Genomic DNA, 25,343 nt, shown 5'->3' with positions numbered 1-25,343 from the left:
AATTCCCCCCAAAATTCCCAAAAAAACCCCAGGAATTTCCTGGAATTGGGGTAGGGGATGGATCCCCCCCATTTTGCTACTGGTGCTTACTGGGGAAGCCTCCCCTGGCTCCAAACTCCCCCTCTTTTAGTGCTTAGGACAAAATCGACCCCAAAACCCGACCCCAAAAACGCCTCCCTGGAATGAAACCCGGCCCCTCGAGGGTGGAGGTGGAACATGGAGCGGGGAAGAAAAAAAAAAAAACCAAAAAAAAAAATCGGGAATAAAATTCCAAATCCATCCGTGAGGTATTTGTGACCTTAAAAACCCAAACCAGGAGAAGGCAGGAAAAAAAGAGGTTGTTTTTTTTTTTGCATCCCGATGGGAATTCTGCGGGATCACCGCATTCGAGGGATGCTCCTGAAGGACCTCGCTGACATCTCCTGGAGCTCCTCAGGGTCCCGGATCCAGGATTGCTCCAACATCACCGGGAAGCCCCAGGGAGCTGCCGCTGGAATTTGGGATGCGGATCCCCTCGGGAGCAGCGAAACCCACCCAAAAAAAACCCTCCCAAAACCTCAATCCAACCTTCAGCTCCTCCAAAAAAAAAAAAACCCCAGATTTCCACTCGTTTTTCCTAAAAAAAAAAAAATTCAGCAGAGGCGAGGAGGGCGCTCCCAAAACCTGGGGGTGCAGCAGGGGGAGCTTTTCCATAGCAGCCACGGATTCCTGGAGATGATCCCAAAATTCCCTTGGGATCCCAAGCCCCGCCCCGGGGCCGGGCAGTGGTTTAAGGCCAGAGCCAGGACAGATGTCCAGGAGAACACGGGCAGGAGCAGGAGGTCTGCGGGACCCCGGAGCTGCTCCAGGACGCTGGTGAAGAAGGAAGCTGGGAATTCTTGGGATTAGCCCTTGAGTTACGGCTCCAAAGGATCCGGATTTCGGGAATGAGGAGGAGGAGGAGGAGGAAGGGGAGGAGGAGGAGGAGGAGGAGAAGGGGCTCAGCCACCTCAAGAAAGGACGAGTGGTCATGATCCCGGCAAGGCGCCGGAGCCGGGAGCGCCTTCCCCGGTTTTCCGCGTCCCGGTGGCGCCGGAGGAGCCAAATTTGGAGCCTTGGAGCCGGAAGGATTTGGGAAAAAAAATCCCATCCCGGCCCATCACACCGAGGTCTCCGACTGCAGCCTCATGATGAACTTGTGCGACTTGGGGTCCACGAACTCCTCGGAGAGCTTGAAGAACGGGATCTTCTTGGTGGACACCACCAGGCTGAAGTCCTGGCGCTTGAGCACGAAGACCACGCCGTCCTTGAGGCCGTTGGTCACCGGCTCCTCGCTGACCAGCGTCCACTGCTTGGCCAGCCAGCGGTCCTTGTGGTACTGGATGGTGGGGCCGGCCGTCAGGTACCGCTCCAGGAAGGCCTTGGGGAAGGGGAGGGACACGGGGACGTCACCTCGGGGTGGCCCGGACCAGGTTTGGGTTTGGGTTTTGGAAGGGGGGAGAACGGCCCCGTGGTGCTGCTTTGGGGGTTTTTGGGGGTTGTGCAGGTTGGGAAAGAGCTCCGAGGTCATTGAGTCGGAGCTGGGGCCAGTCCCCACCTTGTCCCCCAGAATTCCAGGAATTCCTTGGGGTGGCCACGCCAAACCTCCCCGAGCCCCTTCCAAGGCCTTTCCAGGAGGGATTTTCCCAAATTTCCCACTCTGACACAGCTTGAGGCCATTCCCTCTTGTCCTGCCCCATTCCCTGGGATCAGACCCCAAATCCCCCCTGGCAGATCCCAAATCCCCCCCTGGATCCCCCTTTTCTCTGGGATCAGACCCCAAATCCGCCCTGGCAGATCCCAAATCCCCCCCTGGATCCCCCTTTTCTCCAGGCTGAGCCCCTCCATCTCCCTCAGGATTCTCCATTCCCTTCTCCAGCTGCTCCAGCCCCGTTCCCAGTTCCCCACGAGAAGACCCCAACCCCACCCCTCACTCCAACCCCTCATTTTCCCGACGGGACGATCCCAAACGGGACAACCCCACCCAAACCCCCGTCTGGGCACCTTGGGGGTCATGTCGTGGGTGATGCAGAACTCCAGGTGCTGCAGGATGCTCTCCATGGTGTGGTAGGGCTGCTGCTTGGTGGTCCTCAGGTACTTCTGCATGGCGCGGGCCATGGAGGCGAAGATGGCCTGGGCGGCCTCGCGCGGGTCCATGATCTCCCGCGGGTTCTTCTGCTCCTCCTCCTGCAGCCGCTTGATGTGGGTGAAGGCCTCCTCCACTGCCACCACCAGCCTGCGGGAGAGGCGGGGAACGCCGGGGGCTCGGGACGGGAAAACTCACGGATTTGGGATGGGAAACCCCGTGGATTTGGGACGGGAAACCCCGTGGATCTGTGATGGAAAAATCCCTTGGATTTGGGATTGAAAAACACCTTGGATTTGGGATAGGAAACCTTGTGGATTTGGGACGGGAAACCTCGTGGATCTGTGATGGAAAATCCCTTGGATTTAGGATGGAAAACCTCGTGGATTTGGGATGGAAACTCCCTTGGATTTAGGATGGAAAATCTTGTGGATTTGGGATGGGAAAATCCCTTGGATCTGGGATGGGAAAATCCTGGGGATTTGGGATGGGAAACCTTATGGATTTGCGAGGGAAAATCCCTTGGATTTGGGATGGGAAACCTCATGGATCTGGGGTGGAAAACCCCTTGGATCTGGGACAGAAAACCTCTTGGATCTGGGATGGAAAACCCCATGGACCTGGGATAGAAACTCCCTTGGATCTGGGCTGGAAATCCCTTGGATCCAGGATGGAAATCTTGGACCTGCTGGGCTTCACCCAAACGGACGAAGGAACCCAAGCTTCAACCAACTCGGCTGAAGATGCACCCACACGACCACCCTTGGGCTGATCTGGAGTCACCCCCTGGCAGCTCCCCATCCATGAAAAACCTGGAAGGGGCCCCCCCCCGTGGCATTCCCGAGGCCGGGAATCCAGGGGCTTTTTCCGCACCTGGCGCGGCGTTTCCGCACCCGGCGCTCGTGCTCGGCCTCCTCGTAGTAGAACTCGTTGTGGCTGTTGTCGCGCCGCCGCGCCGCCGCCGCGATCACCGCCCGCGACTGCCCCGTGGAGTTGTTGGTGGAATTCTCTGTTGGTGGAGCCGTCCAGGACAGGGGTGAGCTCGGGAAAAAAAGCACCCGGAGCTCCCCCCAAAAAAATTCCGGAGAAGGGAGGAAGCACCTGGAGATGCCTCCAAAAAAAATTCCGGAGAGGAAGGGAAGGCTGATCCCCTCCATCCCCCTCATTTGCAGGAAAATGCCCCAAAAATGGGCTCCCAGTTCAAATTCCCCAAAAAATTCCCTCCAAAATTCCCCAAAAAACCCCAGGAATTTCCTGGAATTTCGGGTAGGGGGTGGATCCCCCCCATTTTGCTACTGGTGCTTACTGGGGAAGCCTCAGAGCTCCCTCCAAAAAACTCCGGAGAGGAAGGGAAGAAGCACCCAGAGCTTCCCTCCAAAAAATTCCAGAGAGGAAGGGAGGAAGCACCCAGAGCTTCCCTCCAAAAAATTCCAGGGAGGAAGGCGAGGATGGGGATGGAGGAACGGGAGGAGAAGGAGAGGGGGAAGCCAAGGGGAAAGGGGGAGTGGAATCTCACCCTCGCCGAGGGAATAGACCTTAAAGCCGGACATTTTCTTGGAGAGGACGGATTTGGGAAGGTTGAGGAGGGCGGGGTTGTAGACCGGGAAGTCGTGGTAGTAATTCTCCAGGATCCACACGGCCGCTCGCTGGATGCTGCGGGGGCAAACACCGGGAACGTGTGAGGGGGACACACGCCGGGGGACAGCAGGGGCTGGGAGGGAATTCCCGGGAAAAAAATGTGGCTGCGCCATCCCTGGAAGTGTCCAAGGCTGGGTTGGAGCCACCTGGGATGGTGGGAGGTGTCCCTGCCCGTGGATCTGTAAGGGACTTCCAACCCAAACCATTCCATGATTCCATCAGTTCCCAGAGAAAAGAGCTCCAGGATCACCGAGTCCAAGCTCCCACTGGGTCATCCCGAGGAATCTCCAGGAATTCCTTGGACACCTCCAGGGGTGGCCACTCCCTGCGCCCCTTCCAAGGCCTGGCCGCCCTTTCCAGGAGGGATTTTCCCAAATTTCCAGCCCTGGCACGGCTCGAGGCCGTTCCCTCTTGTCCTGACCTTGTTAGAGGACACAGTCTCAAGCTACATCAGGGAAGGGATAGGTTGGATATTAGGAAAAAATTTTTCACCAAAAGAATAATAAAATACTGGAATGCTCTTCCCAGGGAGGTGGCGGAATCACCATCTCCAGATGTGTTTAAAAAAAGACTGGACATGGCACTGGGTGCTAGAGTCAAGGTGTTAGGGCACAGATTGGACTCGATGATCTTAGAGGGCTCTTCCAACCTCATCATTCCATGATTCTGTGATTCTGTGATTCTGTGACCCCATTCCCTGCAATCAGACCCCAAACCCCCCCTTGAAGGAACCCAAAATCTCCCTCTCCTCCAGGCTCATTCCCTCCATCCCCCTCAGAACATCTCCACGCCCCTCACCACCACCTTTCCCACCCCAAAAAAAAACCACCCCCATTCCCACCACGAGAACATCCACCCACGAGAATATCCACCCACAAGAACATCCACCCACGAGAATATCCACCTATGAGAACATCCACCCACGAGAACATCCACCCACGAGAATATCCACCTATGAGAACATCCACCCACGAGAATATCCACCCATGAGAACATCCACCCACGAGAACATCCACCCACGAGAACATCCACCCACGAGAACATCCACCCATGAGAACATCCACCCACAAGAACATCCACCCACGAGAACATCCACCCACGAGAACATCCACCTATGAGAACATCCACCCACGCCACTGCCGGAGCCGTCCCCACCTGAGGTGGCCGACGTTGTAGAAGCGGCTGGCGCCGTCGGCCGAGCGCACGGCCTTGAGCGTGAACTGGGGCTGGAGCTGCCGCAGCTCCAGCAGCACCACGGCCAGGTAGTGCACGAAGAGCAGGGCGTCCACCAGGGACACGGCGAACTGCACCACGCCGCGGTAGTTGCGGTCCCGCGAGTCCAGGATCCGCACGCCGTAGAAGAGCCAGTAGGACACGACCAGCAGGAACACCAGCACCATGAGCAGCGCGCGGAAGACGAAGACGCGCGGGAAGAAGGCTTTGGGGCGGCGGAAGAACAAGGCCCAGCTGCCCAGCAGGAGGATGAGGAGTTTGAAGGCCACCGAGATGAAGAGCCCCTCGCAGGGCGTCCCGCAGGGCTCCAGCTCCTCCCGCCACAGCAGCTGCGGGAGGAGGAGGAAGGCCAAGGGCGTGAGGAAGGCCAGGAGCGCCAGGGCCGCGCCCAGGGCCACGCCCAGGTGGCGGGAGCAGTCCAGGTGGGCGCTGTCCTCCATGTCCTTGGTGATGCGCGTGAGGTCATCGTGGGAGATGCTGTGCTCCGACGTCCCCGTCACCACCGTGGTGGTCTCGCCCCAGTTGTCGTCCTGGGGAGGGGACAGGGGACATTTCGAGGGGTGGCTTCATGTCCCACCTGTCCCACCTCACCTTGAGGACCTCCCACTGACCACCCAGGTGTCATCCTGAGCAGGGGACATTCCGAGGGGTGGCTCTGTGTCCCATCCGCCCATCAAACCAAGAGTGTCCCCATTGTCACCCTGGGGAGGGGACAGGGGACATTCCAAGGGGTGGCTCCATGTCCCACCTGTCCCACCTCACCTGCAGGGCCTCCCACTGCCCACCCAGGTGTCACCCTGAGCAGAGGACATTCCGAGGTGTCCCATCCGCCCATCAAACCAAGAGTGTCCCCATTGTCACCCTGGGGAGGGGACAGGGGACATTCCGAGGGGTGGCTTCGTGTCCCACCTGTCCCACCTCACCTCCAGGGCCTCCCGCCGACCACCCAGGGGTCACCCTGAGCAGGGGACATTCCGAGGGGTGGCTCTGTGTCCCACCTGTCCCAGGTGGCCACCTCACCTGCAGGACCTCCCATCCTTTGCACCTCCAAGCCAAGAGTGTCCCCATTGTCACCCTGGGGAGGGGACAGGGGACATTCCAAGGGGTCCTACCTGTCCCAGGTGGGCACCTCACCTGCAGGGCCTCCCACCCAGGTGTCACCGTGAGCAGGGGACATCCCGAGGGGTGGCTCCGTGTCCCACCTGTCCCTCCTCACCTCCAGAACCTCCCACCCACCACAGCTCCAGGAAATGTCACCCTGGGGAGGGGACAGGGGACACTCCAAGGGGCGGTTCCCAAATCCCCTCAATCCCAGAGGAGCATTCCCTGTTTTCCAAAGCCCCATCCCACCTCCACGCCGGGAGCGCTGCCCGGAGCCATCGCCCTCCTCAGGGTGGAGGAAGCTCAGCCTGGGCCTGGGACAGCAGCCGGGAATTCCGCTGGGAATTCTCCCTCCGGGAAAGCTCCGGCTCCGGCGGGAGCAGCTTTGGGACCGGGAAGCTCCCGGATTTCCTGGCCAACCCTTCCCGGCTGCCAGGGCCAGCAGGAACACGCCCGGCACGCCCCCGCAGCGCTGCCCGCGCCGGGAAGGCTGGGAATGCTTGGGAATGCTTGGGAATTGTCAGGAATGCTTGGGAATGCTTGGGAATGCTTGGGAATTGTCGGGAATGGCTCCGGACAGGCCCTTCCCCGCTCCAGAACCCCCTCTCCCAGACGGAGAAAAGCCAAAAACCCTGGATTCCTTCCCAGCTGGATTCCTTCCCCCACCCCGTCCGGGTGTCTTTCCCTCATCCTGGTTTTGGGCACTCGGACATTCCAGGAATTTGGGGTGGTTTTTTTTTTTGTTTTCCGTGTTGGAATTTTCCCCACAAATTTTTTTGCCAGAAAACTGGGAAGTTCCCCCCTGTTTTTCCACGGATCCCTGGAAAATTCCAGCCCAGTTCCAGCCCGGAGCGCCCTGGGACGGTGGGAGGCGTCCCTGCCCATGGGATGATCCCCATCCAAGCAATTCCAGGGTTCCATGGGTTTCGCTCCAAGGGGCAAAGAGGAGCCCAGGGCGCTCCAGGGCAGCTCGGGGAGCCCCATTCCCAGGAAAAGCTCCCATTCCCAGGAAAAGCCCCCATTCCCAGGAAAAGCCCCATTCCCAGGTGGCTCCGGGAGCCCCATTCCCAGGAAAAGCCGCCGCAGAGGGAACATGAAAAGCGCCGGAGCCGCCGGCGTGGGCGGACTGGGAGAGGATGAAAGGCCGGGATCGGGCTGGAGAAATTCCAGAATTTGGGAACGAGGGGCACCAGGGGCGGGGCAGCCTCCCCTGTCCCACCCGGGGCGGGAATTTGGGGCAAACCCTCAAGGTTTGGGTTCGCTGGGATCGGATCCCGGGGGCGTTTTCCAGCCCTGGCGCCGCCGGAGCCGCGTCTCCTTTCCATTTTCTCATTTTCTCGTTCTCCCCGGGACCGGCCCGACCGGCCGGACCGCTCGGCCGGGAAATTCCGCCGGGAAAAATTCCGCCGGGGCGGGGGGAAAGCTCCCGGGATCCCAAGGATTGCAGCCCTTTCCCCGCCGCGCTCACCCTCTCGTCCCCCCGCGTGGATTCGTTGTCCAGCAGAGGCTCCCCCGGCGCTTGGATCGTCACCGATTTGTCCCCGCGCGTCCCATCCCGGCTCTTGGAGCGGTGCCGCTCCCGCCGATCCCTGGGGAAAGCAGGGGGAAAATGGGGAAAAACGGGGGGAAAAATGGGGGGAAATGGGGGGGGAAAACCCCAGGAAAAATGGGGGGAAAATGGGGAAAAACAGGGGGAAAAAAGTGGGGAAATGGGGGGAAAAAAACCCAGGAAAAATGGGGAAAAAAAACCCGGGGAAAATGGGGAAAAAAGTGGGAAAAATGGGGGAAAAAAAGCAGGAATAATGGGGGAAAAAGCGGGAAAAATGATGAAAAAAGTTGGGAAAATGGGGAAAAAAGTGGTGAAAGTGGGGAAAAAAGTGGTAAAAATGGGGGGAAAAGAGTTGGGAAAAAAGTTGGGAAAAGCAGGGAAAAAAGGGGGGAAAATGGGGAAAAAAGCGGGGAAATGGGGGGAAAAGTTGGGAAAATGGGGAAAAAGCAGGAATAATGGGGAAAAAAGTGGGAAAAGAGTGGTTGGGACACCCACTGGGATGGGGACACCCACTGGGATGGGGACACCCAGCAAAGGTGGGGACGGGGGATGCGGGGTCCCTCACCTGTGCTTGCGGGAGCTGCGGGAATGGCCGGATTTGTAGGAATACCCGGAATACTGGGACTCGTTGTCCATGGCGTCGGAGCGCCGGGGCTTGTGCCGCTCCAGGATTTGGGATTTGGGTTTTCCCGGGAGGGCGGCCAGGGCCTCCTTCAGCGGGGGCTTCTTCAGGCCCAGGGGCACCTTCAGGAAGTCGACCGTGACCTTGAGGGGCTCAATTTTGTCACCTTGGGGTGGCCTCGCTCAGGAGAAAAGGACGCGCCCACCTGAGGGGGGGGACACACGGGGAGTGTCACTGGGGCTGGCCCAGCACGGCCCAGTACGGCCCAGTACGGCCCAGCACAGCCAGTACGGCCCAGCACGGCCCAGCACGGCCCAGCACGGCCCAGTACGGCCCAGTATGGCCCAGCACGGCCCAGCACGGCCCAGTATGGCCCAGCACGGCCCAGTATGGCCCAGCACGGCCCAGCACGGCCCAGTACGGCCCAGTATGGCCCAGTATGGCCCAGCATGGCCCAGCACGGCCCACAGCCCCTCCTGTCCCTGCATCCCTTTCCCAGGTGGGAAACGGGGCTGGGAAAGGGAATTTGGGATGGGCAGGAAAAGGGAATTCGGGATGGGCAGGAAAAGGGGATTTGGGATGTGCAGGGAGAGGGAATTTGGGGTCAGGAGGGAGAGGGAATTTGGGATCTGGGGCTGTGTCCCCCCCTTGGGAATCTGGGAATTTGGGATTCCGTCGGGATGATCCTGCCAAGTCCCGCTGCCTTTTCCCAGGGTTTTGGGGGAACCTGGACGCCCCAGTCCCACAGTCTGGGAGGCCCCAGCTGCCCCTGGGAGCCATCCCAGCCTCCCAGGTTTCCATGGAAATCCCATTCCCACCAAATCCACCCCAAAAAACCCTCGGGCCCCTTTTCCAAGGCCCCGGGAAAGGGGGAGAAGGGGTCAGGGAGGCGCAAAGGGGGAAGGGGGGAATTCCTTTGTCCGGAATTCCGGATGATCCCACACGGATCTCCATGGAAACCGAGGCCTTTCCCGCTGCCGCCGTCGCCCGGGAGACGGGAACGGGGCCGGGAGACGCTGGGGGTCCCAGTATGGCCCAGTAAGAGATGGATCCTGTCCCAGTAAGGGCTGGATCCTGTCCCAGTTTGTCCCAGTAACCCCAGTAAGAGCCGTGTACTGGGGGTCCAGTAGCCCCAGTAAGAGATGGATGCTGGAGGCCCCAGTACGTCCCAGTCCCCTCAGTAATGGGGTGGATCCTGTCCCAGTATATCCCAGTAACCCCAGTAAGGGTTGGATCCCGGGCTCCCAGTCTCCCCAGTAACGCCAGTAAGGGCTAGATCCTGTTCCAGTATCCCCAATAATGGGTTGATCCTGTCCCAGTATGTCCCAGTAACCCCAGTAAGGGCTGGATCCTGTCCCAGTAACCCCAGTAATGGGGTGGATCCTGTCCCAGTCCCCACAGTAGTGGCTGGATCCCACCCCAGTCCCCCCAGTAAGGGCTGGCTCCCATCCCAGTATCCCCAGTATCCCCAGTAATGCCTGGCTCCCATCCCAGTATCCCCAGTCCCCCCAGTATCCCCGGGCTCACTCACCGGGCGGCTCCGGCGGCGGCGGCTCCGTCCCGGCGCTCACCGAGGCCTTTGGAGCGTCCGGAGCCTCCGGAGGGGCCGGCATCGAACACGGGCCGGGCATGGGGGGCTGCTCACGGCACGGGGGGGCCGCCCTGGAGCTGCGGGAGCCGAGCAACGGCAGTTCGGGACCAATCCCCAAATTCCCGAATTCCCGAATTCCCAAATTCCCGAATCCCGCCAATTCCCGAATCCCGCCATTTTCCAATCCTGCCAATTCCCACGTCCCACCAATTCCCCAATTCCCACATCCCACCAATTCCCAAATCCCCAATTCCCAACCCCGCCAATTTTCAAATCCCGCCAATTCCCAATTCCCCAATTTCCAATCCCACCAATTTTCAAATCCCGCCAATTCCCGGATCCTGCCAATTCCCGGATCCCGCCAATTCCCGGATCCCGCTGCTCAGGGATTCCTTGGGAGCACCACGGAAAAGCGATTGCACACCCCACCCCGGGCATCCCAAAATTTTTGGGAATCGTCCTCCTGGATGATCGGCCGGGATAGGTTTGGGGTTTTCCAGGAATCCCTGGGTTTTCCTGAAATCCCGGTGTCTGCGGCTGAAATGAACTTGGGGTTTTCAAGGAATCCTGGGGTTTTCCAGAATTCCCAGGGTTTTCCACAATTCCTGGGGTTTCCCATGAATCCCGGGATTTTCCAGGTGTTCCGAGGTCTCTTGGCCCCAGCCTGGGGATTCAGCCGAAATAAATTCGGGATTTTCCAGGAATCCATGAATTTGACAGGTGCTGTCCCCGTCCCAAAGGGAATTCAGGAATTCCAGCAGGAATCCGGGATCCTGGAGCTCCTCATCCTCTCGTTCCAGCAGTGAAAAAAAAAGAGGGATTTTTCTTGGAATCTTTTCCAGCAGAGCTGGTTCCACAGCCCCGGAAAGGCCGGGAATGGGTTCCCGGGCTCTGGGAGACGCCGGGAGCCAGAGCCGGATGCAAAAGAGGAGGAGGAGGAGGAAAATTCCCATTTTTTAATCCTGGGACGATCAAAGCTCCCAAAAAACCCCCCCAGGGCCGGAGAGGCTTCGCCATTCCCGACGTCTTCAAGCCCAGGCTGGAATTTTTCTGGGGATGGGGCTCGGGATCAAAGCCCTGAGCCTCAAATCCAACGTTTGGGATTCAAATGTTCCCCAAAAGAGCGAAAATAATTAAACATTAAAAAAAAAAATAGATCCAAGTGTTTCCAGATGAAAAAGCTTCTTCCCAACAGCTCCAGAGGGAGAATTCCAAGAGGGAAGTCGGCTCCTTCCTGATCCAGGGCTCTGGGAAAGCTGGGAATGAGTTTTCCTGGGAAAAATCCCACTTGGAGAAGGAGAATCCGGCGGATGAAGGGTCCGGGATTCCCATCCTGGAGGAACCGGGGAGGGTTGGGAATGGGGTGGGAATCCCAGAAAATCCCGGGATTGTCCAGGCTGGGAAAGATCTCTGAGGTCACCGAGTCCGAGCTTGGATGGATCAAACGCGAATTCCAGGGATTCCCTGCAGGGATGGGGATCCAGCCCTCCCTGAGCCCCCTCCGGCGCTTCCCAACCCTTTTCCCATGGAAAAACCATCCCAAATTTCCAGCCCTGGCACAGCCCGAGGCCGTTCCCTCTTGTCCTGCCCCATTTCCTGGGATCAGCACCTGGGGAACCAAATCCCGCACCTGGAGGATCCTGGAGTCCCAAATTCCCAGCAAAAAATTTCCAGGATTCCGGAATTCCCGCCCCACAGCCCTAAATCCCTCCATCCCAAATTCCCGGGGAATTGCTCAGGAATTCCCTGGAGAAATCCCAAATCCCATCTTCTCGTCCCTTCCAGCAATCCCAAATCCGCTTCTGGGTGGCTCCATGGGATTTGGGAAGGACCGTCCCAGAAATCCACGTCCTCGCTCGGAACTCCGACGTTTTCTTCAGGAAAAACCCCGAAATCCCAATTGCTGCCCCCAAAGGACCCCGGGATCTCCCAGGACTGAGGTTTGGATCCATGAGAATTCTTCTCCAGCAGCTCCCGATCCTTTGGGATCCCCCCAATCCATTTTCCACGTCCCGGATCCCGGAAAAGCGGCGCAGGGACGGGATCCGGCGGGATCCGGGAGCGCTGGGACGTTCCCATCACATCCAGGGATCCTGCAGGGCTGAACCTCCTGGGGTTTGGCCGGAATTCCCAGCTGGGAATTCCCAAATCCCTTCCCAGGCCTCGACAATAAATCCATAAAACCTCGGGGAACTCATCCCAAATCCCGAATTAAGCCGGATCCGCCACCTCGGGGCTGCTCCCTCCGGCCCCATTGTCTGCCGGGAGCCGGGGAAAAACAAGGAATTCCTTCCTCCCGTGGGATCGCTCCAGGCATCGCTGGGATGTCCCCGACCCCTCTGGAACACGCGGGGAGGGGACACGGGGGGACCTCGAGCCCGCAGCGGCCGCCCCCAGGTCCCCGCCGCCTGTTAATTGTTAATTGTTCATTAATTAAACCGTCCGAGCTTCACAAAGCGCCTGGAAAATCCTCGGGATCCCGTCTGGGTCCCAGCCCCATCCTCGAATTCCCGTGATGGAGAAGATTTGAATTATCCCGAAATCTCCTTTTTTTTGTTGTTGTTGTTTTTGATTTCTTTTTTTGTTGTTTTGCTGCGTTTTCACCTCCGCCCGCGGGGGGAAGAAGATCCCAAAGGAAAAAAAACCAAAACCATCCCAGGCCGGGATCCCCAGGAACCGGCTCGGGATCCAGGAACCGGCTCGGGATCCAGGAACCGGCTCGGGATTCGGGAACCGGCTCGGGATCCCCAGGAACCGGCTCGGGATCCAGGAACCGGCTCGGGATCCCCAGGAACCGGCTCGGGATCCAGGAACCGGCTCGGGATTCGGGAACCGGCTCGGGATCCCCAGGAACCGGCTCGGGATCCAGGAACCGGCTCGGGACCCGGGAACCGGCTCGGGATCTGGGAACCGGCTCGGGATCCCCAGGAACCGGCTCGGGATCCCCAGGAACCGGCTCGGGATCCAGGAACCGGCTCGGGATCCAGGAACCGGCTCGGGATCCGGCCGGGGCTGTCGCGGAGCCGGAGGGCACCGGGCACGCCCGGCACAGGGAGCCCCGGGCACCGGGCAGGGCGTGGGGACACCGGGGGGACACCGGGGGGACACCGGGGGGACAGCAGCGACAGCGGGGGACGCGGAGGACAGGGAGGGACACCGGGGGACAGGGGGGGGACACAGGGGGCAGCGGGGACATGGGGGGGACACGGGGGACACCGGGCCCAGGGACCCCCGGGACGGCCCCGCCCGGGCACCGGGGAGGGCATGGGGACAGCGGGGACAGCGGTGGGGACACCCCAGGGACACCCGCAGGTGACGGGGGGGGACACCGGGGACACGGCGCAGGTGACGGGGACACCGGGGACACCCTGGGGACACCCTGGGGACACCGGGGACACCCCGGGGACACCCTGGGGACACCGGGGACACCCTGGGGACGCCCCGCAGGTGCCCCCGGGATGGGCACAAAGCGCTCCGAGGCCGCCGTGCCACCCCGGGGCACATTCGGGGGGTGCCGGGGGTGGCACCGCGCCCCGAGGAGGCTCCGGCAGAGCCCCGAGCGCGTCCCCGCGGGGCTCCCGGGGGGTCCCATCGCCCCCTCCCCAGCCGGGACCCCCGCGCCGCGCTCGGGGCTCCCGCAGCCGCCGCCGCCGCCAGCGCAGGAAAAGCCGCGGCTGACGGGGCCCTTCCCGCAGGGAGCGCGGCCCCGGCCCGGCCCCGCTCCCCCGCCCAGCCCCGGGGCCGCGGCCGCTGCCCGGGATCCCCCCGGGAGCGGCCCGAGCCCCCCCGCGCCCCCCACTCACCATCGCCCCGCACCTTTGTGCGCGTCCCCCCCGCACCCGAACCCCGGCGGCGGCGGCGGCGGCGGCGGCGGAGGAGGAGGAGGAGGAGGAGGAAGAGGAGGAGGAGGCGGAGGAAAGCCCCGCTCCCCCCGGCGCCCCCCGCTCCCGCCCCATTGTCTGCGCTGCGCGCTCCCGGCGCCGCCTCGGGGCCATTGTCTGGGGCGGGGGGGACAGCCGCGCACCCCCCCCGATATTGGGGGACCCCTCCCCGAACACCCAGGGACCCCCCAGGCCGGGGGGATTTGGGGTGAGGATGCGCTTTTTTGGGGGAGGGGGCGGCGTTTTATGAGGAGGGTCCCCCGTTTTTTGGGGAGGGGGCGGCGTCTCTTGGGGAACAATCTCCGTTTTTAGGGGGGGGCAACGAGGGTTGAGCCCCCACCTCGCGTCACCCCCGCTCGGAGCTACCGCAAGGGGTACCCGCACCCCAACATCGTCCCCAAAGGGGTCTCGGCACCCCAAAACCGCCCCCCCAAAGGTTCTTAACCCCCCCCCAATTGCCCCCAAGGGGTCTCAGCCCACGGGGGGGGGCACAGCGCCGCTGCTCCCACCTTGTTTGGGGTTTGGGGAAGGATTCTGAACCCCATAACCCCCCCTTCCCCCCCCAAAAAACGGGGCTTGGGGTCCTGGGTCCGGCCGAGCCCCCTCAGGATTTGGGGTGTCCTGGGGGGTCCGGCCGAGCCCCCCGGCTTTGGGGTCACCCCCGACCCTCAGCCCCAGCGGTTCCGGGGTGCTGGAAGACCCCAGCCCCATCCCTGCGGATATGGGGGGGCGCGGGTCACACCTGGGGTCACACCTGGGGTCACACCTGGGGTCACGCCTGGGGTCACACCTGGGGTCACACCTGGGGTCACGCCTGGGGACCCCCGGCCTGCAGCAGGGCCGGGATTTTCGGGGGGCTCAGGGCCAGCAGCACCGCCCGAGGCAGCAGAGGCCGCTGGGGACACACGGGGGGCTCCAGCACCTTCATCCCCCACAAAGGGAGGGACCCCAAATCCCCCCGAGCCCCCCAAAAACACCCGGGGGTCCCCAAAGCCTGCGGAGCGCGGGGGGGGCGCGGCCGCTTCCCGGAACAGCCGAGCGTTCAATGGGCGAGGGTGGGACCGCGCTGGCCACGCCCCCCGCGGCGCTGGCCAATGGCGTGAGGCGGGCGCGGAGAGCCGCGCTGCCATTGGTGGGATTGAAATGCGTGGTTGGGAGTCAATGGGGAGGCGGGGCCGGGAGGGGAATTGGGGCGGGGGGCGAGGGGAGAGCGGGAATTTGGGGGGAATTTGGGGGCGGGGGGAGACCGGGATTTTGGGGGGGGATTTTGGGGAGTTTGGGGGCGAGGGGAGATCGAGATTTTGGGGAGATTTGGGAGGGATTTAGGGCGCGGGGATTTAGGGGCTGGGGGCTGTGGGGTGATGGGAAAGCGGTTATGGGGCTGGGGGCGATGGGGCAGGGAGATTGGGGGGAATCGTGGGGCGGGGGGCGATGGGGTTATGGGGCAATGGGCTCAGCGCCCCCCACCCCATTATTTCACAGCCTAATGAGCGGAAATAATGACCCCCCAGCACAGACCCCCCCGAGCTGCGACCCCAAACCCGGCTCCTGGCGCCCCCATTGTTGTGGGGTCTGTGCTGGGGGGGTCCCTGGTGACCCCATTGTTGTGGGGAGGGGTCCCTGGTGACCCCATTGTTGTGGGGAGGGGTCCCTGGTGCCCCCATTGTTGTGGGGTCTGTCCCGGGGTGTCCCAGGGCCGCCCCCGCAGCTGCCCCGGGGCGCTCCCGCCCCGCTCGGGGATGATTTATGGGGCTGGGGGTCGTTCCCCGGGATGATTTATGGGGTCGGGGCTCGTTCCCGGCCAGATGGGGCTGCGGCAGCTGGGAAGGGGCGCTCGGCCCCACCCCGGCCTTTATGGGGCCGCCCCTCCCCTCCGAGGGCTGCGGGAGGGGATGCGGCCCTAAAGGGTCTGGAGCCCTAAAGGGGTTTGGGGACAACGAGGCCTAAAGGGGTTTGGGGACAATGAGGCCTAAAGGGGTTTGGGGACAATGAACCCCAAAGGGGTTTGGGGACAATGAGGCCTAAAGGGGTTTGGGGACCATGAACCCCAAAGGGGTTTGGGGACAATGAACCCCAAAGGGGTTTGGGGACAATGAACCCTAAAGGGTTTGGGGACAATGAGGCCTAAAGGGGTTTGGGGACAATGAACCCCAAAGGGGTTTGGGGACAATGAACCCCAAAGGGGTTTGGGGACAATGAACCCCAAAGGGGTTTGGGGACAATGAACCCCAAAGGGGTTTGGGGACAATGAACCTCAAAGGGGTTTGGGGACAACGAACCCTAAAGGGGTTTGGGGACTGCCACAATGGGTACACGGCCCTAAAGGGGTTTGGGGTTCCCAAATTGAGGGGAGGGCTGTCCCCAAATTAGGGGGGCGGCAGGGCTGGAGGGGCCCGGCAGGGGGCGCTGCTGCCCCCGCGGCGGTTGGGGACGGGGGGGACATTGGGGACACCCCTGGAGGGACAGGGGGACAATCCCGGGGGGACACGGGGGACACCCAGGAGCAATTCCCTGATTTTTATCCCAAGCCCAGGTGGATTTTCCCAAGGGATTTCTGGGATTTTCCAGAGGGATGGAGAGGATGGGAAGGGCTGGGAATAGGGGGGAAAAATGGGAATAGGGGAAAAAATGGGAATTTGGGGAAAAATGGGAATAGGAGGAAAATTGGAATGGGGGGGAATGGGAATGGGGAAAATGGGAATGGCGGGAAAAATGGGAAGAGGGGAAAAAGATGGGAAGAAGGGAATAAAATGGGAAGAGGGGAAAAAAAATGGGAATTGTGCCGGGAAAGGCTTGGAGAGGCCAGGACAAAGGGCCGGAATTCCCAATCTGTCAGGCCGGAATCTCAATGAGAGCCGAGAGTTCCCATTGTGAGGGGGACAATGGGGCCAGATGGGGCCGGGGCCCCAAAGGGGTTTGGGATCTGCCAGGATGGGCAAAACCGACCCTAAAGGGGATTGGAATGGGGACAGGGCCCTAAAAGGGATTGGGAATGGGGAAAATGGGCCCTAAAAGGGTTTGGGAATAGAGACAGGGCCTTTTCCTTTTCCCCCCAAAAGTGCACAAGGACACAGTGGATAAGTTAATAATAATAATAATATTAAATAATGATAGCAATAAATAATAAATAATAATAATTCTCAATAAATAAATTAATTCCATAAATATCCTCATGGCACAGAGACGGGAGGAGGGAAGGGTTTGGGGGGAAAAGGGGGAGCTGGCCCCAGGAATTCCAGCTCTGATTCCTCTGGGAATTCTGGCTCCAGTTCCTCTGGAAACTGCGGCTCCAACCTTTTGGGATTTGCTGCTCCAACCTTTTGGGATTTGCTGTCCCAGCTCTCTGGGATTTGCGGCTCCATTCCTCTGGGAATTTCAGCTCCGTTCCTCTGGGAATTGCTGCTCCAGTTCCTCAGGAATTGCAGCTCCAAACCCTTGGGAATTGTGGCCCCACCCTCTGGGATTTGCTGCTCCAAATTTTAGGGATTTGCTGCTCCAACCTTTTGGGATTTGCTGCTCCAACCTTTTGGGATTTGCAGTCCCAAATCTCTGGGATTGGCTCCTCCATCCCTCCGGAATTGCTGCTCCAGTTCCTCTGGAATTGCTGCTCCAAAGCCCCGGGAGCAGGGCTGGGGAGGGGGGGGCGGCAGGGTGGGCAGACGGACGGACACAGGGACGGACACAGGGACGGACACAGGGACGGACACAGGGACGGACACAGGGATGGACACATGGATGGACACAGGGACGGACACAGGGACGGACACAGGGATGGACACAGGGACGGACACAGGGACAGACACAGGGACGGACACAGGGACGGACACAGGGATGGACACGTGGATGGACACAGGGACGGACACAGGGACGGACACAGGGACGGACATGTGGATGGACACAGGGACAGACACAGGGATGGACACGTGGATGGACACATGGATGGACACATGGATGGACACATGGATGTGTCACACACGTCCAGGACGTGGTTCAGGTAGGGGATAGCCAGGTGGACACACGGACGGACACACGGACAATCACAGGTCCAGGATGTGGTTCAGGTCAGGGATGCAGCAGATGCCCGGGTGCAGGATCTCAATCTCGGACAGGGGCAGCGTGGGCAGCAGAGACGGGCACGGGGACGGACAGATGGACAGACAGACACACGGACGGACAGACGGACAATCACACGTCCAGGACGTGGTTCAGGTCGGGGATGCAGCAGATGCCCGGGCGCGGGATCTCAATCTCGGACAGGGGCAGCGTGGGCAGCAGGGACGGACACAGGGACGGACAGACGGGCGCACGGCTGGACAGACGGCCAGGTCACACGTCCAGGACGTGGTTCAGGTAGGAGATGTAGCAGATGGCCAGGCGCAGGATCTCGATCTTGGAGAGTTTCTTGTCGGGGGGCAGCGTGGGCAGCAGGCGCCGCAGCTCCCCGAAGGCCACGTTGAAGGCCTCCACGCGGATGCGCTCCCGCGTCGCGTGCGCCGTCCGGTACTTGGCCGTGGCCCGGCGCCGGCGCCGCCGCTCCTCGCGGGTCAGCGGCTCCGCGCCGGCACCAGAACCGGCACCGGCAGCCGGGGAGGGAGCGGGGCCGGGGTGGGATGAGGGGATGGACAGGGAGGGGGGGTCGGAGCTCAGCATCATCGTCAGAGGGAGAGGGGACGGGGACAAAGCGACCCTGGGGCAGCTCTGAATGGATGCTGGGGTCTGGGGACAGATCCAGAGGGATCCCGGGCTTTGGGGACACTTCAGAACTGAACTGGAGACTTGGGGACAGTTCTGAACTGATCCTGGGGACAGCTCCAGAGGGATCCTGGGGACAGCTCCAAAGGGATCCTGGGCTTTGGGGACACTTCAGAACTGAACTGGGGACTTGGGGACAGTTCTGAACTGATCCTGGGGACAGCTCCAGAGGGATCCTGGGGACTTGGGGACAGTTCTGAACTGAACTGGGGACTTGGGGACAGCTCCAAAGGGATCCTGGGGTTTGGGAACAATTCCAAAGGGATCCTGGGGACTTGGGGATAATTCCAAACAGATCCTAGGGACAGCAGCACAGGGATCCTGGGGACAGCTCCAAAGGGATCCTGGGTTTGGGGACACTTCAGGACTGAACTGGGGACTTGGGGACAGTTCTGAACTGATCCTGGGGGACAGCTCCAGAGGGATCCTGGGGGTTCGGGGGACAGCTCCAAAGGGATCCCAGGGACTTGGGGACAATTCCAAAGAGATCCCAGGGACAGCCCCAAAGGATCCTGGGGACTTCAGGACAGCTCTGAACTGATCCTGGGGGTTCGGGGACAGCCCCAAAGGGATCTTGGGTGTTTGGGGACAATTCCAAAGGGATCCCGCAGGTTTGGGGACACCTCCAAGCTGGCCCCAGGGATTTGGGGACACCTCAGGAGAAGCTGATCCCGGTGTTTTGGGGTCCCCTCCGAGCTGCTCCCGGGGCTGTTGGGGTCCCCTCAGCAGGAGAAGTGCCCGGATTTGGGGCGCGCCCCGTCCCCGGCTCCCAGCGAGGCCCTTGGGGGGATCCTCCTCCTCCTCCTCCCCATCACATTCCAGCCGGGAATTGGGGCGTTTTCCTCGGGAATTCCATGGCCCGGGAGAAAACTTCCCCAGGGGATAAATCCGGAGGCATAAAAATGGGATCGAGTTTTTCCCGAGGTTTTTGGGGTTTTTGGGGGTCAGGATGCGGCTCCGGAGCCCTCAGGGGTCAGATCCGACGGGTCTGGAAAAGAAGGATCGGGAATTTCAGCCCCGGGTGGGAAAGGAGCCGGGAGAGGCATCAAATAAAATAATAAAAATGAAATCATCATAATAAAAAAAAAGGGTAAAAAATTAAAATAAAGTAAAACATGGTAAGATCAAATAATGGAATGAAATGAATGTAATATATTATAATGTAATATAATGTAATATAATGTAATATAATGTAATATAATATAATGTAATGTAATATAATATAATGTAATATAATGTAATATAATGTAATATAATGTAATATAATATAATATAATATAATATAATATAATAATTAAATAAAAATACATTAAAATAAAAATAATAAAATAAAAATAAAACAAAACAAAATAAAAAATAAAAATAAAATAATATAAAATAAAATATAAAATAAAAATAAAATAAAATAAAAGTATTTTCCACAGCTTTTCCCTGTCAAATCCCATCTACTTTGGGGAAACAAACTCAGGGAATTCCAGCTCCGGAAGGAAAAGGATCCGCCGGGAGGATCGGGAAATTCGGGGGGCTCGAGGGCTCCTGGGGGATTGGGGGGGCTCGAGGGCCCCTCGGGGCTCCGGGGAACGGGGGGGGCCGGGCCGGGGGCGGCAGGTGGCGGATGCGCGGCGGGGGCGGGGCGGGCTTTGTGTGGCAAATGAGCCCCGTCTGTCCCCGCGGCCGGCACCGCTGGCCCCCGCGCCTGTCCCTCTGTCCCTCTGGCTGTCCCTCTGTCCTTCTGTGCCCCCCGGCTGTCCCTCTGTCCCCTCTGTCCCTCTGTCTGTCCCTCTGTCCCCTCTTCTGTCCCTCTGTCCCCCCCGGCTGTCCCTCTGTCCCCTCTGTCCCCCCTGTCCCCTCTGTCCCCTCTGTCCCTCTGTCTGTCCCTCTGTCCCCTCTGTCCCTCTGTTCCCCCCGCCTGTCCCTCTGTCCCCTCTGCCACCCCCCCCTTGCTGTCCCTCTGTCCCCTCTGCCACCCCCCCCTTGCTGTCCCTCTGTCCCTCTCTCTCTGTCCCCTCTGTCCCCCTGTCCCTCTGTCCCTCTGTCCCCCTCTCTCTCTGTCCCCCTGTCCCCCTGTCCCCCCCTGTCCCTCTGTCCCCCTCTGTCCCCTCTCTCTGTCACCTGTCCCCCCTGTCCCCCTGTCCCCCCCTGTCCCTCTGTCCCCTCTGTCCCCCCTCTCTCCCTGTCCCCCCTGTCCCGTCTGTCCCCCTGGCTCCGCTCCCGGCAGATGGAGCGGCCGCAGCTGCTCCCGGAGCCCGCAGGAATCCCGAGCGCCGCCCCCCGCTCATCATCCTCATCCTCTTCTTCATCATCCTCATCACCCTCATCCTCCTCATCCTCATCCTCATCCTCATCATCCTCATCACCCTCATCCTCCTCATCCTCATCATCCTCATCCTCCTCATCTTCATCATCCTCATCACCCTCATCCTCCTCATCCTCATCATCCTCATCATCCTCATCCTCCTCATCCTCATCATCCTCTTCTTCCTCATCCTCATCCTCCTCATCCTCCTCATCCTCATCATCCTCTTCTTCCTCATCATCCTCATCCTCATCATCCTCTTCTTCCTCATCCTCCTCATCCTCATCCTCCTCTTCTTCCTCATCCTCCTCATTCTCATCCTCACCTTCTTCTTCATCCTCATCTTCTGCATCTTCATCCTCATCCTCCTCCTCACCTTTATCTTCATCCTCATCCTCATCCCAATTCCTCATTCCCATCCTCCTCCTCCTCCTCCTCCTCATCTTCATCCCCCGCTGCCTTCCCTGGAAACCCGGGCGCGTCCAGGGAAAGGGGGAGAAACTTTGGAATGGGAAAAGCGGCCGGGAATGAGCCGGGAATGAGCCGGGAATGCTCCTCTCCTTTCCTTCCTCATCCTCATCTTCATCCCCATCCCCATCCCCGGCTGCCGCTCCTGGAAATCCGGGAATGCCGCGGGGAAAAGGGGAAAAAACTTTGGAATGGGAAAAGCGGCCGGGAATGGATCCCAAATCCCACCGGGACAGGGCAGGGACGGCCCCAATCCCGGTTTTTTAGAGGCTGGAATTGTGGGAATTTGCCCCCAAAAAAAATCGGGAAAAAATTTCTCCCAACAGCTCCCAAAATGCCTGAGAGGGGTGGGAATTTCCCCTCTGGCTCTCCCGAAGAAATTCCCGGGAATTTGAATGTTCGGGATCACTCCCGGCTCGGCTCCACTCCGAGACGGGAATTATTTGGGAATTCGGGGATTTGGCCCCTTGAGCTGCCCTGTGGATCTGGGATTCCCGGGAATTCGGGGTGGGTCCCACACCTGGATGGGAAGCGGGAGAGTTTTTTTGGGAAAACTCGAGTTTCATTCCCAGATCCAAACAAATTCCCGGCCTGGGTTATCCCGGAGCTTTTCCTTGGCGCAGAATTCCTGCTCCCAGCGCCTCTTCCCCGAGGTTTTTTTGGGGGGAAAATCGCCCAATTCCTGAATCCAGCCGCTCCAAGGATTCCTGCTCAGCCTCCACTTTTCCCAGCAAAACCCCGGGAATTTTTCCCACCTCCTCCCTCGCCCTTCTCCTGCCATTCCCGACCCGTGGCGTGACGAAATTCCCGACAATTTTCCTTGGAAACCGAGCGGATCCCGGGCGGGTTCTTTTCCTTTTCCCCGCTCCCGAACCCTCCCAGGAAAAGCCCTTTTCCCAAAGGGATTTGGGAGCCAAACCTGGCCGTGGGACCGAGGCGTTTCCCGGGATTCCGGGGCGGAATTCCCGGTTTTTTGAGCCATTCCCGGCGCCTGGAAAAGCCGCCTTACCCCGCGTCCCGCACCATCCCCAGGCGCCGGGGGTTTCTGCTCCGGGAATTCCCAGGATTTGGGATCCGCTCCGCTCATCCATCCATGGACGAAGGAGGAGAAAACTTTCCCTGGATTCTCCCGCGGCGGATCCGGGACGGGAATTCGGGATCAGTCCCGGAATTCCCGCGGCGGCGGCGGCGGCGCCGCTCCGGAGCCTCCGAGGAGGAAATTTCGCCGCTTCCCCCCCAAAAATTCCCAATTTATCCACCCTGGGCCCGACCCCGGGAGCCTCATTGGCCTCTCCCGCTCCCCCCCCTCCCTCTTCCCTCATAAATATGGAAAACCGGGAATTCGGGATTCCATTGGCTGCGCGGGAGCCCCCCGGGAGGGGCGCGCTGGACGCGGGCCGGGAAAAGGCGACAGCTGCTCCCGGTGCCGCTTTCCAGCGGGAATTCGGGCCGGGAAAAGGGGGAAAAGAGCCCGGAGCGGAATTCCCGGCGCCGAAAATTGGGGAAAGGGAGCCGGGAAATTGGGAAAAGGGAGCCTGGAGCGGAATTCCCGGCGCCGAAAATTGGGAAAAGGGAGCCGGGAAATTGGGAAAAGGGAGCCTGGAGTGGAATTCCGCATCCCGAAAATTGGGGAAAGGGAGCCTGGAGTGGAATTCCCGGTCCCAAAAATTGGGAAAAGGGACCTGGGAAATTGGGAAAAGGGAGCCTGGAGCGAAATTCCCCGTCCCGAAAATTGGGAAAGGAGAGGCTGGAGAGCCATTCCTGGTCCTGAAACTGGGAAGGGGAGTCTGGAGTGGGATTCCAGGTCCTGAAATTGGGAAAAGGGAGGCGGGAGCGGAATTCCCGGCCTCGGGAAACTCGGGAAAAGGGACCTGGGAAATGGGAAAAGGGAGCCTGGAGCGGAATTCCCAGTGGATCCCGAGGCTCTGGAGCTCTCGGGTGATCCCCGAGGACGCCGCGGGTCCCTTTGGGATCACCCAGAGCCTCCATCCCAGAAATCCCGCCTGGAAAATTCACCTGCGGTGGAGAGGGAAAAGTGGAAGGGAGGAAACCCGGGAATAGCCCGGGAAGGGCCGGGAATGCGATCTCGAGCTCAGCCGGGACACAGCGACCTCCGGGGCCGGCTCTGCCCTCGTCCTGCTGGGATTGTCCCGGTTCAGCTCCGGGAAAATCGGGAAAAATCGGGGAAAATCGGGGAAAATCGGGAAAAATCGGGAAAATCGGGGAAAATCGGGGAAAATCGGGGAAAATCGGGGAAAATCGGGGAAAATCGGGAAATGCGCCGCAATTCCAGGGAGATCCCAGCGCCCCCATCCCGCATTTGGGATCTCCCGGAGCTCCCGATCAGTTCGGGATCCCTCCCGCCCTCCCAGGGCCGCGTTCGGGATCCCTCCCGCCCTCCCAGGACTTTTGGGGTCCCCCGTCCTCGTCCCCGGCCCTGTCCCCGCTGTCCCGGCTCTGTCCCCGCTCTGTCTTGGCTCTGTCCCCGTTCTGTCCCCGCTGTCCCCGCTCTGTCCCCGCTGTCCCGGCTCTATCCCGGCTCTATCCCCGTTCTGTCCCCGCTCTGTCCCCGCTCTGTCCTGGCTCTGTCCCCGCTCTGTCCTCGCTGTCCCGGCTCTATCCCGGCCCTGTCCCCGCTGTCCCCGCTCTGTCCTCGCTGTCCCGGCTCTGTCCCCGCTCTGTCTTGGCTCTATCCCCGTTCTGTCCCCGCTGTCCCCGCTCTGTCCCCGCTGTCCCGGCTCTATCCCGGCTCTATCCCCGCTCTGTCCCCGCTGTCCCCGCTCTGTCCCCGTCCCCCCTCTCCCGTCCCTGTCCCCTTCCCTGTCCCCATCTCCTGTCCCTTTCTTTCTCTCCTGTCCCCATTTCCCGTCCCCGCCCCTGTCCCCTTCCCTGTCCCCATTTCCCGTCCCTGTCCCGGTCCCCCATTTCCCGTCCCTGTCCCCATCTCCTGTCCCTTTCTCTCTCTCCTGTCCCCCTCTCCCGTCCCCGTCCCCGTCCCCGTCCCCAGCGCGGCTCCTCCTGCCCGGGCTCGGCGCCCGCCGCGCTCGCAGCTGCTCCCGGAACGGCCCCGGAGCCGCGGGCGGCGACACGCGGGGCTCAGCTGGCGACAGCGGCGGGGACAGAGCCAGGGCCGGCCCCGCCAGCCCCGCCAGCCCCGCCAGCATCGCCAGCATCGCCAGCATCGCCATGGCAGCGAGCGGGGACAGCGGGGACACCGCGGGGATAGAGCGGGGACAGAGCGGGGAAAAGAGCGGGGACAGAACCGGGACAGAACCGGGACAGAACCGGGACAGCGGGGACAGGGCCGGGATAGAGCCGGGGACAGCAGGGACAAGGAGGGGGACAGGAGACAGCGACAGCGACAGGGACGGGGACAGGGACAGGAGAGGGGACAGGGAACGCAGCGGGGACAGAGCCTGGAGCGGCTCCCGGCACAGCCGCATCCCAAATCCTCATCCCAAATCCTCATCCCACGTTCCCGAATCCCCTCCCGGCCACCCCGAGGGGATTTTTTGGGATTGTTCCCGGCCTCTCCCGCATCCATCACCCCGAATCCCAAACCCCACATCCCAAATCCACATCCATCACTTCAAATCCCAAATCCCGAATCCCAAATCCACATCCATCACCCCAAACCCCACATTCCCATCCCAAATCCCAAACCCCACACCCCAAATCCACATCCATCACTTCAAATCCCAAATCCCGAATCCCACACCCCAAATCCACATCCATCACTTCAAATCCCAAATCCCGGATCCCAAATCCGCATCCATCACCCCAAACCCCCCGTTCCCGTCCCGATTCCCCTCCCCTCCGCCCCGAGGGGATTTTTTGGGATCGTTCCCGGCGCGGCCGCAGCTGAGGCGGCGGCTCCGGGCGCGATTCCAGCCGGGAATGAGCGGAGCCGTCCCAGCGCTTCCCGCCGGGAATTCCGGGCGCTTCTCCCGCCCCGGATCCTCCCGGAATGGGATCGGGATTTGGGATCGGGGGCTCCAGGCTGATCCCAAAAAGGGAACCGGGATCGGGGCTGCGGATCCCAGAGAAATTCCCGGGGAATTCCCTTCGGGATGGTCCCGGCCCAGCTTTTCCTCCTTTTCCCCGCCGC

The 25,343-nt window shown here is 60.6% G+C and overlaps 2 protein-coding genes across 3 annotated transcripts; both read right to left on the bottom strand.

Moving 5' to 3' along the window:
• Positions 1 to 338: 338 nt before the first annotated feature.
• On the bottom strand, positions 339 to 13,762 carry VANGL2 (VANGL planar cell polarity protein 2). Of its 2 annotated transcripts, none has more exons than XM_071417374.1 (9): positions 13,642 to 13,762; positions 9,779 to 9,915; positions 8,191 to 8,452; positions 7,545 to 7,665; positions 4,898 to 5,505; positions 3,621 to 3,757; positions 2,978 to 3,113; positions 2,023 to 2,254; positions 339 to 1,399 (listed from the first exon to the last, which is right to left on the bottom strand). In XM_071417374.1, exons 3-9 carry the CDS (start codon positions 8,259 to 8,261, stop codon positions 1,139 to 1,141), a joined length of 1,566 nt encoding a protein of 521 aa, XP_071273475.1. In that variant the 5' UTR covers positions 8,262 to 8,452; positions 9,779 to 9,915; positions 13,642 to 13,762; the 3' UTR covers positions 339 to 1,138. The 2 variants fall into 2 exon arrangements, with proteins under 2 accessions (XP_071273475.1, XP_071273476.1); XM_071417375.1 differs by having other exon boundaries at positions 13,655 to 13,718.
• Positions 13,763 to 16,642: 2,880 nt separating this feature from the next.
• On the bottom strand, positions 16,643 to 18,848 carry NHLH1 (nescient helix-loop-helix 1). The gene has a single exon (XM_071417302.1). It carries the CDS (start codon positions 18,370 to 18,372, stop codon positions 18,046 to 18,048), a length of 327 nt encoding a protein of 108 aa, XP_071273403.1. The 5' UTR covers positions 18,373 to 18,848; the 3' UTR covers positions 16,643 to 18,045.
• Positions 18,849 to 25,343: the final 6,495 nt, after the last annotated feature.

Source organism: Agelaius tricolor, unplaced genomic scaffold, assembly GCF_023055355.1.
Source record: "Agelaius tricolor isolate 1412-34295 unplaced genomic scaffold, bAgeTri1.0.p SCAF_69, whole genome shotgun sequence".
Taxonomy (NCBI): Eukaryota; Metazoa; Chordata; class Aves; order Passeriformes; family Icteridae; genus Agelaius; species Agelaius tricolor.
This window is presented reverse-complemented; position numbering and strand designations above follow the sequence as displayed.

Excerpts from the sequence above, each read along its gene's own strand:
- VANGL2 (XM_071417374.1), bottom strand. The coding sequence starts at position 8,261 with ATGGACAACGAGTCCCAGTATTCCGGGTATTCCTACAAATCCGGCCAT. Across the intron at positions 5,506-7,544 it reads CCACGCGGGGGGACGAGAGG|GACGACAACTGGGGCGAGAC; the intron begins GTGAGCGCGGCG and ends TCCCCTCCCCAG. Across the intron at positions 3,114-3,620 it reads GGTCTATTCCCTCGGCGAGG|AGAATTCCACCAACAACTCC; the intron begins GTGAGATTCCAC and ends CTCCACCAACAG.
- NHLH1 (XM_071417302.1), bottom strand. The coding sequence starts at position 18,372 with ATGATGCTGAGCTCCGACCCCCCCTCCCTGTCCATCCCCTCATCCCAC.